The sequence below is a fragment of the Pectinophora gossypiella genome, chromosome 9 (genome assembly GCF_024362695.1).
Source record: "Pectinophora gossypiella chromosome 9, ilPecGoss1.1, whole genome shotgun sequence".
Lineage (NCBI taxonomy): Eukaryota > Metazoa > Arthropoda > Insecta > Lepidoptera > Gelechiidae > Pectinophora > Pectinophora gossypiella.
Window position 1 is genome coordinate 5,312,811 of NC_065412.1, and position 15,911 is coordinate 5,328,721.

The 15,911-nt window shown below is 39.9% G+C and overlaps 2 protein-coding genes across 2 annotated transcripts in view; both read right to left on the bottom strand.

Moving 5' to 3' along the window:
* LOC126369868 (probable cytochrome P450 304a1) overlaps window positions 1–15,911 on the bottom strand; it is an 85,837-nt gene that overhangs the window by 12,353 nt on the left and 57,573 nt on the right. The window lies entirely within an intron of this gene.
* The window catches only part of LOC126369867 (probable cytochrome P450 304a1), a 34,135-nt gene that overhangs the window by 3,396 nt on the left and 14,828 nt on the right, over window positions 1–15,911 (bottom strand). Inside the window, exons 7-8 of the mRNA XM_050014454.1 lie at window positions 6,008–6,125; window positions 4,457–4,598 (exon numbers count right to left, since the gene is read on the bottom strand). Of these exons, the coding sequence (XP_049870411.1) occupies window positions 4,457–4,598; window positions 6,008–6,125 (260 nt within the window). The remainder of the gene's footprint in view (window positions 1–4,456; window positions 4,599–6,007; window positions 6,126–15,911) is intronic.

Sequence of the window (15,911 nt, forward strand, 5' to 3'; positions counted from 1 at the left end):
AATCACTTATTTAAACAATCTATTTAATAAATTCTTTAATTTGGAAAGCTTTACTGGTTAAAACGAGGCCCCAACTAACTGTAACGAATCGTAGATTGCATCTGGATAGTAGATAGCTATTTACTTAAGTGTTTAATGACTCTCGTAAATTCCATTTTCATCTAAGCGTACTCACTTAGTTGTCAGAAAGAGTAAGTAGGTACCTAGAGAGAATGCATTAGAAATCAACTTGCAGATGCATTTTGTTTTTGTATATCTTTGTATCATGAGATATGTGTGCATCTATGATAATTAGACTCGAGGCAATGCCATTCCATTCAACTTTACGACATTCCCGAGAAGATTAATAGCATGGGTAACTGTAGATACATTCTAGATACCTCCAAGGTATGTTCATGTTTCTTGCCTCAGACCATAGATCAATTCAGCGTCAAATTGTTTATTTATTTATTTAGAGAGGTATACCAACAGTACACATATATTGTAACGTTATAAAATGCAAGTCTTAAATTAGTTTTTGTATGTGTGCCCCAATTACAGGTACACACTGCATTCACAATTACAACAACAAAACGTATATTTCTAGGTGTATATAATTATATATAAAAATAAATATGTATAAAACTGAAACAAAAAATATCTTCTAAATGAAAACAGCCAAAAAATAATATTAATAATGTTTAATACTACGCGTCATCTCCTCTGCTGGACTGGGAGTAAAGAAAAAACATAGAATGCGTTCAGCTGCCTATCTTCCCGTGCATGTCGTAAAAGGCGACAAAGGGACAGCGACCTGTCGAACATGATGGATTATCTGTAAGAGCGATAGGCGGATCCCCTATCATCGTACGGTTTATCATTATTCACCTTCAGGACTATGTATCAAAAGTGGCTGCAAATAGTTTCTTGATTATTTGTAGTTCTGCCTACCCCTTCGGGGAATACGGGCGTTAGTTTATGTATGTATGTATGTACTACGCCTCATGAATGGTTCTGTTCAGTTCATAAAGAATAAAGTTCAAACGGAGGATAAGCATGACCATAATAACGTTTAATAGGCTCTCTTGACATAACATAACAATTATTTTATTGCACAAACAGGAAAATACGAAAACAAAAGAGGAATAGAATGAGTACAATAGGTGGCCTTATTGCTAACTAGCAATCACTAATCATAAGCTCTCTAATCATAATAGTAATTTATTTATAAGACTCTTGTCGACTACTTTTAGGGAAGCTTCATTAATTGATGTAAAAGATTTATAGAAATAAAACTATTTTTTTAATTTTATTTTTTTATTTCTTGTGGCGCAATGCATGTATTATTATTAGTTTAAAAATTAGAAGTGAAACATATTCTTTATCACACAGTTCATCCGTCAAGCTAGGTGAGTAGATACTTACATACAATTAAGTTGTTTATTATTCGTAGGATCTATAAAAACGTTCGTAAACCCGTCATAGCCTTTTCTCGTTAAATCCTGGGGATTAAAAAGGCCACATCGAAGCAATACATCTAAAAAAGCAATATTGCTATTTCACATTTGCGCACATAAAAGTAAGTGCGTAATGCACACCAATGTCAAATAGCAAAATTCCCTTTTTAGATGAATTGCTTCGATGTAGCGTTTTTAACCCCCCTGATGTCCTTTTGAATGTCTGATGAGAAATAAATTATCTATCATGCATGATCTAGAATAATAAGGTTTCGAATTTATCTACCCCCACTACCTCTACCTCTGCCTACCCTTTCGGGAAAACTAGGCGTGATGCTCTGTTACGATAATGTTATGATAGTACTTAATTATATCCGGCTTCCGGGCATATTGAGGAGAAATCGGCTACTAAATCAATGTCAATCTCTGTCAAAGAAGAGCTTAAAAAACTAAAAAGTCATTAAAAATAAATGAACCGTCTTTAAAATCTGTCTAGTAAAAAAAGAAATTATAGCAATACATACACTGATAACTAGAAAGAAACAAAGAAACGTGTATTAAATAGGGATTAGTATAAATAACATAATAAGCCTACTAAATAAAAAAAAAACAACTAACTAAAAACTATAAACTGTTTTTTAGATTGTTTTTTTTTATTGTTTTACTTTGAACAACATTGCGTATGCGCTTTACACTTGACAACACTTTGTAATTTAAAAAAAATATGGGGTAACCTGTTAATGCGTTTAGAAATAACATTGTAACAACATTATTGTACACACATTAAGCTGTTGCATACCTGAATAATAAATAAGTAATTAAAAACAAAAGCTTGCTTCATACAAAAGACATCAACGAGTTCATTGTTATTGTTACATATTTAATAATATTTTTTTGACTATAACTTTAAACTACTAAGCCGATTTTGATGAAACACTATTCCCTTAATTGGATGATACTGGTTTAAAAAATAATGATTCTAATTTGATTGGTTGTTTCTGAGAAATGAGTATGTAGGTTGTCTATCAATTACCTAGGTCTATATACGAGTAGGACTATTGAGAATTTTGTTTTACAGGGTAGTCAAAATTCCCAGTGGTCTTACCAGTAAGTCTATTGGGAAGAAAATTCCCAGTAGTTCAACTGGTAAGACTACTGGGAATAGGGGTAGATAAACAAACATATTAGATACCTACACCTGCGAAATTTGGCAGACGTGCAATTCCAACAATACTACATACATACGCGTCAAATTGATAACCTCCTTTTTTGAAGTCGGTTAAAAATAAAATATTGGACGGCGAAATAAAATTTTGACCCTCTCTGTGTCTAAAACTAGATAAGTACATAGGTGCAGTTCGACATACATTTTATTTAATCTACGTGTTTTCATTCTGTCTTAGTTTTATTACACCTAAGCTTAATTTACACCTTAGCACGTCTTAACGGTCTCCGTAATAAAAGTAGACAAGTCATTAATTCTTATGGCCCGTTATTTTCAAAAGTGGATCTTACCTTAATAAAAAATGTTAACAAACATGTTTAAACTCCAAAGTACAGCTAGAACATTATACGCTATCTTTGAACATTTAGTACTTACGTACTTACTACATAAATTACAGTTTGTTACGTGTACAAAAACAAAAACATTTTAATCTTTGACGTTTAGTCAAAACGTAGGTAGGCTAACCTATTTAGGTTTATAAAGCTAAAGCAAAAAAAAAAATAAAGCTTATAGCATAACTATCTCCTCAGCGTTATCCCGTTTCTCACAGGGTCCGCCTATCTAACCTGAAGATTTGACAGGTCCGGTTTTTTACAGAAGCGATTACCTGTCTGACCTTTCAACCCGCGAATGGAAATCAGCCCAATACAGGTTAGGTCACATACCCCCCAAACGCGTTTTTGGGAATGTGAGTTTCCTCACGATGTTTTCCGTCACCGCTGAGCACGTGATAATCATTTAGAAGCCGAACATAAATTCGAAAATAAATTCTAAAATCATTGGTTTAAGCCCGTGCTGGGATTCGAACTTGCAACCTCATAGTGAGAATCAAGTGTTCTTCCAACGGGGCTACCACGACTCTCTCCTTATATCGTATTTGTTTCTTTAGAAAGACATCATTACTATGTATACTTTTTACAAAATAAATAAATGATATTATTTTTATAATAACGGAGAGGAAATATAATTGGCCACCTGATAAGACACATTCATTTATGAAAAAAATAAAAGAGAAGGTGGTCGTGTCGTATCAGGAGGTGAAGGTTTTGGCGGGAAGAAGAGAGAAATGGCGATTACTCCACCGACAAGAGCGCAGCTCTTAAATAAAGAGAGAGATTATTTTTATGCAGTTTAAGAAAGGTATAAGTACTTAATTATGAAGTAAGTACGAGGTTTTTGCTCCTCAGTGGAGTTACTTGTTATCTATTCCTTTTATTTATTATTGGAAACATAATATTAACAAATAAATTTGACACTTATCTAACCTTTGAGCTAATAGCTAATATCTATGAAGATTTGACAATGGAATATTAATTATTACTTACTTACCTACTATTTTTACGCGTAGAATTTTAGTGTTGATTGAACAGCATAGGAGAAGTTTATTTTTCTACGACTACAATACGAAAGATATTCTAAGAGCTTCCTCACTCTGCGACGCTCAATTATAATAAGTAGTACCAAAAGTAAAGTCAAAAAATATCTCTACATTCAACCGATAACATGATTGATGGTGTGATGCCTATTAGATTAGTTTCGTAAATCTTAAGTTAGTGCCGTCCTTCACTTACATTAAATACAAGAAAGAGATATAATTAAGTTGATGGTTGCTCGAATCAACCACATGACATCTGTCCTAGGGTTACATATCAAACAAGCAAGTGGTTGCAAGTCTTCTGATTACTTGTGGCTCTACCTACTGGATTAGGGATTACAGGAGTAAATACATTAGGTACGATGGTTTAAAAGCACCAGACTTACTTAGTGTAAATAATAAAAGAAGTATGTGTCGTACCTGCTCCAAATGGCAAAGATTTGTCACTGGCAACGCAGAGCTGTCCGTTAACGATAAATCTTTCTGGTCTGAAGTTGTGAGGGTCGCCCCATATTTCCTTGTCCATATGCAGCATGATGTAGTTCGCACTTATCAAAGTGCCCTACAAACGGGGGAGAATATTAAGTCATTAAGTATTATAACATTGACGAAATGAGTTCATATTACGGATAAGCCGTACTAATAGGCTTTGAAAAGGGCGCCATCCCACTCACGTCAGACAGAGTACTGCGGGGCGGAAGGCAAGAGGGAAACCACTGCTCTATTTTTCCTTAAAAAGTAGCATGGAGAACGACAAGACAAGACACTAACAAGAGCGTGGCTCTTGAATTAGTGATGATGTTCATATTGAGGTACAGGAGAGGGGAGTTGTGGAGTTTCCTATGAGACCTTAAAAAAAGTCGTTCCTACCGTTCATACAGTCGTGCCCACTTTTCCATCTTTCCCAGTTCTGTGTGCGTAAAGGTTAAATAAACAATAGAAAATAAAGTGGACCAAATAAATAGCACAAAATAAAGCTCACGCTATTAATCAAATATTTTTGCCAGTCGGAAATCGAACTTATGATCGAAGGTATATAAAAGGTAGGTTCGCTTCACTTTGCTAATCGGTGGAGGAGGATGATATACATCATGCATGGAAAAATAAAATAAATACAAATAAATATTAATAAAATAAATAGTCAAAATCATCATAAATTCCTGTTTACACAGTTCCGTTGTTGCACTATGGAATTACTTTTGTAAATAATCACTCATCAATTACCTGTCACAGAAACGTAGGTAACATAAAGTTACCTGAGTATTTTATTTACAAGATTAAACAGTAGGTATTAGTTGAAGGTCTTATGGAAAATACTATACTTACAATAGGTAATATAAGTATAATATTTGTATTGTATTGTAATATGTATCTACTTACTTACATATATTAAATGTTAAAGAAAATCAAACAAAGGCATTATGGTTGTAGACAATTTTTGTTTTTATGTCTTGTTTTCGTATTTTGAAGACTCGTATAAAATCGAATCCCGAATCATTTTATGATTTTGGAAGTCAAATCAAAAGAACACAAAAAAAAACTCCTTCGAGATAACTAGAAGATTCATTAATTACTGAAAGTACAAGCAGCTATACGTGGAAAGGACTTATCCCAGTGAGTAATATCTCACACTCAATAATATATTCATTCATTTTTTTGACGTCACTTATTGTAGATTTGTCGCAAATGGCATTAACTACTTGGCTGGAATATCTTTATTCGATAGGTATAGGTCTACTAGAATTTGACGGCATAAAAAAGTAAAAAATATAACATTCTTGTTCTTTGAATCGATTTTTTTATGTACCTACTTAAACATTTTTTTGACGATTGTCTTATCCGCCTAAAATTACTCCAGCATCTCAACCTGTACCTATACCTAGCCAAGGAAAAATAATGTGGAAGAAAAACGCCGGCACAGGGCCTATATGTTCTTAAAAATACCAACACTACAAGGACGTTAATTCTTACCTCAGGTATGTCGTATCCTCCGAATTTAACATCAGACATGGCTCGATGGGGTACTCCTAGAGGTACTAAGGTGTCGTACCTCATTGCCTCTCGAAGGCATGCTTCTGTGTATGGCATACTGTGGATACATTTGAGTTACATATATAACCTATACATACATAAACAGCCTATAATACGTCCTCCCCTCAAACAATCGGAGGGGGTATGGAGTATAGTCCACCAAGCTGTTCCACTGCGGGTTGGTGAAGGTGTTTTACGGCTAGTAGCCGGGACCGAGATGGCTTAACGGAATCTTACTTTTTCGGACAATCAGTTGATTCGAGCCTGCAAAGTCCTTACCTTTGGCCTTTGGCGGCTCAATAATAACCCTGACACCAGGGTTGATGAGGTTGGTAATGTACCTCTCAATCCACACGATAGAAGAAGAAGAAGTCCTTACCAAACAAAGGACAGTCTTAAAAAGTGATTTCGACAACATCCCCATCGGGAATCGAACCCGGACCTCCAGATCGTGAGCCCAACGTTCTAACCGTTAGACCTCGGAGGCTGTGTATATAACTCATCATTACACAAATTACACAGGTACCTACTTACATTTATTTACTATTTAACATTCAAAGGTAAATCAAAGTTAGGTCTTTGGTCATGGCCATGTTGACAAATAGGTATAAATATTTTTGCCAAAATTTTGAGAAGGTAAGTAATTTAAAACCAAATATTATTGAAATCATTACATGAGGAAAGACACGGCATTATATGAAGATCAGATTAACATTGTTCGGCTAAGAGTTGAGTTATAGCGCCGACTTCGCTAGGCAATCTGACCAAGTACGACACAAATCTACAAAATGAATGCAGAATTCAATTGTCATCCCTCTCAGGGAGCACTCCCGCTGACGTCACCATACCTGAAGTTGCTCTACTACTCCATTATATTCGACAATGAAAGAAGGCAAAATGGTTTCAATGTAGGTAGGAAGGCGCAAATACTTCTCACCTTTATGGAATAAACGGTTATTAAAAAAATATCTGACATCATTAACATTCTTACTTACATAAAGAAGGAAAATAGTTGTCAGCGAAAACTCTGCTTCTGATTTTGAGTTAATCTCAAGTAAAATTTTCCGTTGGAAAATTCATATTTTTTTTAGTTCTTTTTAATTATTTTCAGTTCCATACTTTTACGACGAAAAATTCCACTTGATATCATCTCAGAGTCATGATCAGAATTATTCCTCAAAGTTTTCGTTACGACCCTGAATACTATACAATTAATTTAAATCCTTCAACACAATTATGACTATTTTTATCATCGTTTAGGTACCTACTGAATACAATATTTTATCATGAGGATAAACCGTGGAGTTATTCCACAATCATTCTTCATTATTCTTACTTAGACCTGTTTCATGTACGTAATAGGAAGCTAGTTTACCTAGACCAATTATTGTACAGGCTGTTAGTGACATCGTAACGAATACTAAGGGGAGAAGATTCAGACTATGATTCTGAGTCGATATCAAGTTGAATTTCCTGTCGGAATCGTATTAACTAAAAAGTATTTTTTTTTATTATTTTCTGTTCTATACATATATACATAAACTCACGCCTATTTCCCACCGGTAAGCAGAAACTATAGAATTCCATTTGCTTCGATCCTGACACACTTCTCTTGCTTCCTCCACATTCATCAATCGCTTCATACATGCATGCTGGTTCAGAGTAGCTCGTATTCAACCTTTTCTAAGGACATCTCCAATTTGGTCAATGTAAGTTTTTCTAGGGCTTCCTCTGCCAGCCCTACCATCAACTTTCGCTTTTTATACCGCTTTCGCAATTCTATTATTCTATTATCTTAATTCTATTATTTAATTATACTTTTGCTACGGAAAATTCCACTTGATATCAACTCAGAACCATGATCTGAATCATCCCTCAAAGTTACCATGTCACTGACATCCTGTATATACCATTATATCGGGTTTGAGATATTAGTTGTTCGAGCTCTACATACCAGCAGCGGGTTGGAAGAAGAAAAAAGACCGATCTTCAACATCGGCAATATGACTCGATAATGCGATAAAACAAAGATACATAACAGACGTCGTCATTTATAATCTTCCAATTTAAAAATACGTATTAGATACTAGAAATAACATCATTTCCCTAGCGTTATCCCGTTTTTCACAGGGTCCGCTTACCTAACCTATAGATTTGACAGTTCCGATTTTTTACAGAAGCGACTGCCTGTCTGACGTTCCAACTCGCGAAGGGAAATCCAGCCCAATACAGGTTAGGTCAAAGGTCACATACCTCTGAAAATTCATTTCTCAGGAATGTGGGTTTCCTCACGATGTTTTCCTTCACCGCTGAGCACGTGATAATCATTTATAATCCAAACATGAATTCGGAAACAAATTCGACAATTATTATTGGTTTAGGCCTGTGTTGGATTCGAACCTGCGACCTCAAAGTGAAAGGCAAGCGTTCTACCAACTGGGCTACCACGGCTCTTCAATGATAACAATAATAACATCTTGCAATAATTTATAACGGTTATTAAACTATACAACTGCACATCTGCTACGATGTTACACTTTGTAAATAATTTTAATGAGATAAATGTTAATTATTATGTCTGTGTTTTGGAATTATCAAACTGACCCTGATTTATAGTAAACTGGGTCAGATTAGAGTTGAAGGAACTCTAATTCGGTACTTCCGTTTAAATGATTTAAATATTTAGAGATCTTCGTACGTTTTAATCGATGGTTTTTTTTTTTATTTTAACAAAATAAAAAATATATTTGTTAGGTAGTAACACGTCCGATGATTTAAATACTTAGGTATATAAGATCATAGACACTTAGGTTAAGCTTATGGAAATACTACTATTTTCTTGACCCAAATTACAAACTAGTTTCCTTTCTAGTGATATATCATATAAATGCTGTAAATTACTGTGGTTTGCAGTAAGTATTTCAAAAGACACTTAAAGTAATCAATCTATGTATTAACTGGGTACGCCTATATATCTAAGACCGATCGATCGACCGACCGATCGGCCGATTGATCGATTTAGTCACTACACTAAACTGGTAAGTACCTACCTCAAAACTTTGCAGAAACATTGTGACACGCTCGCATATTAATTCAAAAGAAAGGTAATTGTACGCAAAAAAAACACAATATTCGATAAGTGTGTAGTAGCATTAGTAGCGTTAGTAGCCCAGTTGTTAGAACGCTGGACTCTCAATTTGAGGTCGCAGGTTTGAATCCCAGCATAGGCCTACCAATGAAGTTCGAATTTGTTTTCGAATTCATGTTTGGATCATAAATTATTATCACGTGCTCAGCGGTAAGGAAAACATCGTGAGGAAACACATTCCTGAGAAATGTATTTCGGAAGTATGTGACCTAATCTATATTGGGCTGGTTTTCCCTTCGCGGGTTGGAAGGTCAGACAGGCAGTCGCTTCTGTAAAAAACCGGCCCTGACAAATCTTCAGGTTAGGTAAGCGGACCCCGTGAAAACGGGATAACGCTGGGGAGAAGATGATGACGTGTCACTAGTAAACTGTAAGTACCATGTCTTTTTACGAGAAAAATATTGAAATGTAACTTTAAACTACGAAACTTGGTGAACACAAAAATGTTGAGCGATCCAACGACAAAACGGTCTTCACATGCTGCTAGTTTAAATTTCGAAGGGGACTCATGCATGCTCTTTAATCTTTATCGATCCCGACAGGTAATACAATATCACCCAGTCACCAGATGACATTTTGTTTTAGTTTTTTTGACGTGACTTATTGTAGATTTTCCGCAGATGGCATTAACTACTTGGCCGAACAAAAGTCACCAGATGACATGCACTTAGGTACTTGCACTAAATTCAGCTATTTGCAAATACTTCCTTTCCGAAAATAATATGCAATGGAGAACGTGAAAGGAAGTGCAAGTGTAATCCGTGAAGCGGATCGGAACTGGTTGCGGTCAGTCTGATGCTATTCGAATGACAGGTTTGTCAGTTCCGGTCAGTGATGTAAGAGATTTGTCGCTGAGCCAAGTCTAGATTCTAGTTTTTAGTCTAGTTGGCTTAATTACTACTATTAAACAGAACGAACACTTCAGTGCAAGAAGTATGAAGAATGCGCGGTAAGAATTAGATTATTTTTTATCTACGAAGTTGTTAGACAACTGTTCTTTTACACCTTCCTCTAACATCTTCACCCCTGCTTTGTTCCTTCAGCTTCGGAAGCATATTCAGAGCATGCCACTATTTTATTTGTTTGACGTAACTTTGTAGATTTGCGGACAAAATTTAATGGCGGGTAACCCATTACATACAGATACATGCAAAAGAACACTATTATTTCCCATTGACTAGACAGAGATAACAGAGGCCCCGATTCCTGCAGACACCGCCTAATTTTATTTTAAGTTATATCCGTCATTTTCATATCCGTCGAAAAGGAAAGGGACGGATGATTCACAGCTCTTAGTTTTAGGAAGAATGAGTAAATGAATGAATAACCCGGGCGAATCAAAAAGGTACGTCGCTGGTATGCAATCCGTTTGACGTGCTGTCTACTTAACTGTGTCGGGTTATTGACTGATGTAAAATTTTTAGGCGGTTGGTTTAGATGTGTGCTTAAAATTGACGTGTGTTCCATAAATTTTATGCTTGTCGATTACCCGTCCTTTTCCTTTTCGGCGGATAAGAAAATGACAGATATAACTTAAAATAAAATTAGATGGTATTTACAGGAATTAGCACCAATATCCCTTTTATTCTGATCCTGTCACACATTTCGCGTTTTCTTCTCCCATAAAAAATCTTCATAAACTTTGATTTGACCTTTCTTTCAACAGTAACTCAGTACCTATACCATTTGCGCTATAACATGGTGCGTAGAACAGCTGTTATAATAGTAGACTTTCTTGGTAAGTACCATGCTCTTTTGGACTAATTTTTTTTTTTTTTTTTTTTTTTTTTTTTTTTTTTTTTTTTTTTTTTTTTTTTTTTTTTGACGTGACTTATTGTAGATTTGCCGCAGATGGCATTAACTACTTGGCCGGACAAATGGGGAGCGCTGAAGGCTCTCACCCGGTACAACGTTTAAGACAACAGGCCTGAGGGTGCCCAGTTGGGCGCGAACCTCGGCTCAGGGCGTCGTCTGAGGAAAAATATTTGAAAGAATTAATCGACCCTAGTGGGTCGATAGCGATAAGCGCTGAATGAGGGAAATCGTCGACCACGCCGGCGGGGTCGGTATCGGGGTCCTGAAGTGTTTGGTGTCGCGAGCTGATTGGCTGCCTCTATGGCTAGAGTAATCGGGTCGTCGGGATCGTATATTACGTCCTTCGGACGCCGATACTTTTCAGTACCGTCCCTAAGCGGGATGTATTCGGAAGCCGCAACTACCAGGGGATTTGGGTGGTGCGGAGCAGAATCGAAAAAACGTTTGGAAGCTAATTTGAGCCATTGGGCAATGGTTGGCAGACCTAGGTCAATGTGCAGATTTTCATTGCGAAGGAACCACGGAGCTCCCGTGGCTTTCCGCATGAAACGATTTTGTATTACCTGTAGACGGTGGATTTGAGAGGGACTCGCATGAGCGAAAACTACCCCTGCATAGGTCATGATCGGACGGATGCAAGTCGTGTAGATTTTCACCTTATTCCTAAGGGACAATTTACTTCGCTTGTTAAGAAGACAGTGAAGACGGCCCATTACAAACGCGGCGCGATCGCGCACACGTTTGATATGGGCCTTGAAAGTAAGACGTCTATCTAAGACTACGCCGAGATATTTGACTTGCTCCTCCCAAGGGATCGGCTTGCCAAACATCTTAATGATTTTAAGTTGACGGCGTGACCGTGGCGTGTTATAATAGCCCTTTGAAAAGTACACCGCTGCACTTTTCTCCGGGTTTACCTCGATTCTCCATTTGCGAAACCACTTGCCCAAGGCATTGGCCGCGCGTTGGAGGATTCCGGTCATCATAACTCGACCACGGCACGAAGAATAGATGGCTGTATCATCCGCAAATAAAGCTAATTCGGTATTAGGGGATTTGGGAATGTCACTAGTATACAATGAAAATAGTAAAGGGGAGAGGACGGAGCCTTGTGGGACTCCGGCATGTATCGGGTGCGGTGACGAGAGCGTCCCTTCTACGCGGTAGCGAAAGGTTCGATTTGAGAGGAAGTCTCGTATGATGTGCACGAGACGGTCTGGCACTCCCAGTGAATAAAGCTTGTAGATCAAGCCGTTGTGCCAGACTTTGTCGAACGCTTTCGCCACATCGAAGAAGAGCGCTCCCGTAGCGACAGGTTTTTTTAAGTTTAATCTACTGGAGATATGTTCAACAATACGGTGCACTTGTTGAACGCAGGAGTGTTTGGTTCTAAAACCAAACTGCTCTGGTGGAATAAGACTATTGGATTCGGCGTAGTCCCGTAATCTAGCAAATATGAGCCGCTCATAAATCTTCCCCATGGTATTGAGGAGACTTATAGGGCGGTAACTGGAAGGTTCGTTTTTAGGTTTCCCAGGCTTTGGTATACCAATTACAATTGCTTCTTTCCACTGCTGTGGAAAGACGCAGTTGCTCATGGCGACGTTGAATATTGCCGTTAGTAAGCAGATGAGGGGAGCACCGAAGTTTTTAAGGACACGATTCGTGATACCGTCTGAGCCAGGGGCTTTTCGGGTATGAAATCTTTTGATGATACCTAGTACCTCTTCCTCAGTAACCTGTGGAAGAGGAGGATCGGTGGGAGGTACAGAAGCCCTACGCTGAACTTCAGAGTTCACCGTCGAGAGGTGCCTACGATCGATAGGGAGAGTACTGGGCGAACATTGGGCTTCGAGACTGTCGGCAAGGCATTCGGCTTTTTCGTCATCGTCAAAAGCGGGGGGTTGGTTAGGCCTATTGAGAGGAGGAGTAGGAACAACCGTATCCTTTTGAAGAGACCTAGACAGCTGCCAGATGGCCTGGTGGTGGGGCTCAATACCGCTCAAAAGATTATCCCACCGATTCTGTCGCATGTCATTAATACGTTTTCTTACAGTATGCTGCAAGAGACGCAAATGACGGCGACATTCCTCGGTGCGATTGGAATCATATGCGCGGGTGGCTGCGTTTTTCTCCGTTAGCAGATCACGGATATCGGTAGGCAGTTTCCAGCGATGGTCTTCCATCTCCGGAACCTGTTTTGAACTTTCATTCAAAACCGACCTCACGTGATCCGTGAGGGAGTTAATAGCTGTCAAGGCCTCCTCTAAGGAGGCTATTTCTACTGGGATACTATCTAAGTATACTGAACTAGAAGACTGGAGGCCTTCGGCCACCTTCTCCCAGTCCAGTACTGTCTTAGGGGTTGCTGGATTATCAGGGGCGTCTAAACGGGAGCCTAGTTTTAATATAACAGGTCGGTGGTCGGATTGTAACTCGTGTAGTACTTCTATAGAACATAAACGTAAGTTTATGTTCTTTAGAAGCGCCAAGTCGAGTATTTCTGGTCTGTGGTTCAAGTCAGGGGGATATCTAGTGGGCTGCAATGGTGTTATTATATCATAATAGAGGGGCTCGGCTAGAGTTTCTAATACCCTGCCTCTTGTGTTTGTTGTTAAGCAACTCCAAGAAGGATGTTTAGCGTTAAGATCGCCAGCAATTATGACTGAATTACTGAGATTAAAGAGGGCTTCGAGGTCACTTCTAAGTAACCTCTTAGAGTTATTAGGAGATAGATAAGCCGACACTAGTGTGATTGGCTGATGTCCTGTCATGCCCACTCGACAGATCGAAGCCTCAATGTCAGTGAGGGCAGGCGGGTCTATAGGTATACAGTGAAGTGACTTTCTATAATAAATGAGAGTGCCCCCTTTGGGCGCAAAGATCCTGTCGTTTCGCACTAAATTATAATTCGCCATCTTGGGGTCGCGATTAGAGGGTTTGAGGAAAGATTCCTGCACTAATAAAATATCTACCTGATGATGTTTTACAAACTCGTGAATCTCTGCACGTTGACCTAAGATGCCATCAGCATTGAAAAAACCTATTGTAAGGGAACGCGGTTTGACTCTACTTTTATTCGTACAATCCATTATTAGGCTTTAAATTGGGACAGGGAGTCTAATAAACTGTCAAGTTGACTAAGGGCCGACTTAAAGAGAATACTAAATTCCCTAAACTGGTTGACAGGAAACGCAGAGGCCTGAGGGGCCATCGCAGGAACCGGATGAGGCGCAAGAGTGGCTGCAGGAATACCTAAGTTGCTACTAGGTTGGGCGCGGAGCGGATTTGTGGGTCGGACGATTGCCGGGGGACGAATCCATGCGGATGGACGCTGTGGCGCGAGTTTGGTTTGCGTGAGTGGCAGAGCCGGGAAATCGCGAGTAGAGTGCGAGGAAGGGGTCATATGGGCCTTAGTGGGACCGGGTTGGGAAGCTGCAGCGCGGGCTGCCCTTCGTTGAGCTACCTTATGGTGGGTGCGTGGAGCCTTGGTGCATCCGCGATAGTTCGCAGGATGACCTTGCTGACCACACAGCACACAGCTAGGGGGTTCCACCTCGTTTTTGCCTCTAAGGCAATCCGAGGTAGCGTGATCACCTAGGCACTTTACGCACCTAGGCTTGGCATGACAATGCCTACTAGAATGCCCGTAAAGTTGGCATCTATGACATTGCGTTGGGGGGCCTCCCTTATGGGGAGTTTCAACTTTAAGGCCAGATAGACCGCAACAAGTCTTCAGGTTGAAGATCTTCTTGCCCTCATCCGTCCTTTCTAATATAACGGTGACCATGTCGTACGGGACTTGGCCACGACCGCGGTGCATACGGTGCACCTCGAGAGCCGGAAAACCGTTTTTAATAAGGTCCTCCTTAACAAGAGTGGTTTCCCACTCCTTAGGGATTCCCTTTAGAATAATACGGAGGATACGTTCCTCCGGGAGGGCGTAGGTATGGAATTGTATTCCTCTACCTTTCAGAATCGAAGTGAGCTTTCTATGCTCAGAAGATGACGGGACCTGGATTTTGATCCCATCTTGGGTCGTGCGGGCGCTGGTGATTACGATGTTCTCCTCTTTTGCCCGAAGGGAGACTTCATTCCACCTATTTTTGTCCCTCATGTACAAGGGCGGAGGGGTGGGACCTTTTTGTACTTCAGTGACAGCCTTAGAAGGGCTGGAAGGGACCTTACGGACCTCGGGGATGGAAGAGGGGATCGACGTTCCCGAGGACGTTTTCTGAACCTTAGCAGGCTCAGATTCACGGTGACGGCGGGCTCGTTTTCCCTTACGGCCCTCCACGAGCGTGAATATGTCCTCCGAAGAGGACGACTCCACACACTCCGACGACGAATCGGACTCGGCAACGTCCATACGAACATCGCACGATACCTCATCGTCACCGGCGAGGAGGGAAGCAGGGGAAGGAGATGACGCGCGCGATTGGGACAAAGCAAGAGACGCGGTGGGGCGGGCAGGGCCGGGAAACGACGCGAAGGACGCGGTGGGGCAGGGGGTCGCGGGGAGACTGGGTGACGAAGCGCGGTCGGCACGAGGGCTATCAACGCGGGGCGCGGAAGGCAAAGTTAACGCCGCAACTTGCGGTACTAAACGGCATATCTCAGCGTAAAGCGCGCTGCTTTTATCTGCTAGGATATGCGTCAAAATGAGTTTACCGATTTCGGCCCACAGCTCGGAGCTGTCGGCCATTTTTAAGGGACGGCCAATCTGCTATAGAATAATTACTACCGCTTCGCAAAAGCGTTCCTCAGAGAATAAGCGGCGCAAGAAACTCTGAGGCGATCGCTCGCTAACTTTCGCAACTCGAGTGGGATTGCTCGAGGGTGTGTGAGAGTGAGTTTTGCCTCTTTGGTTGGGGTTAACAA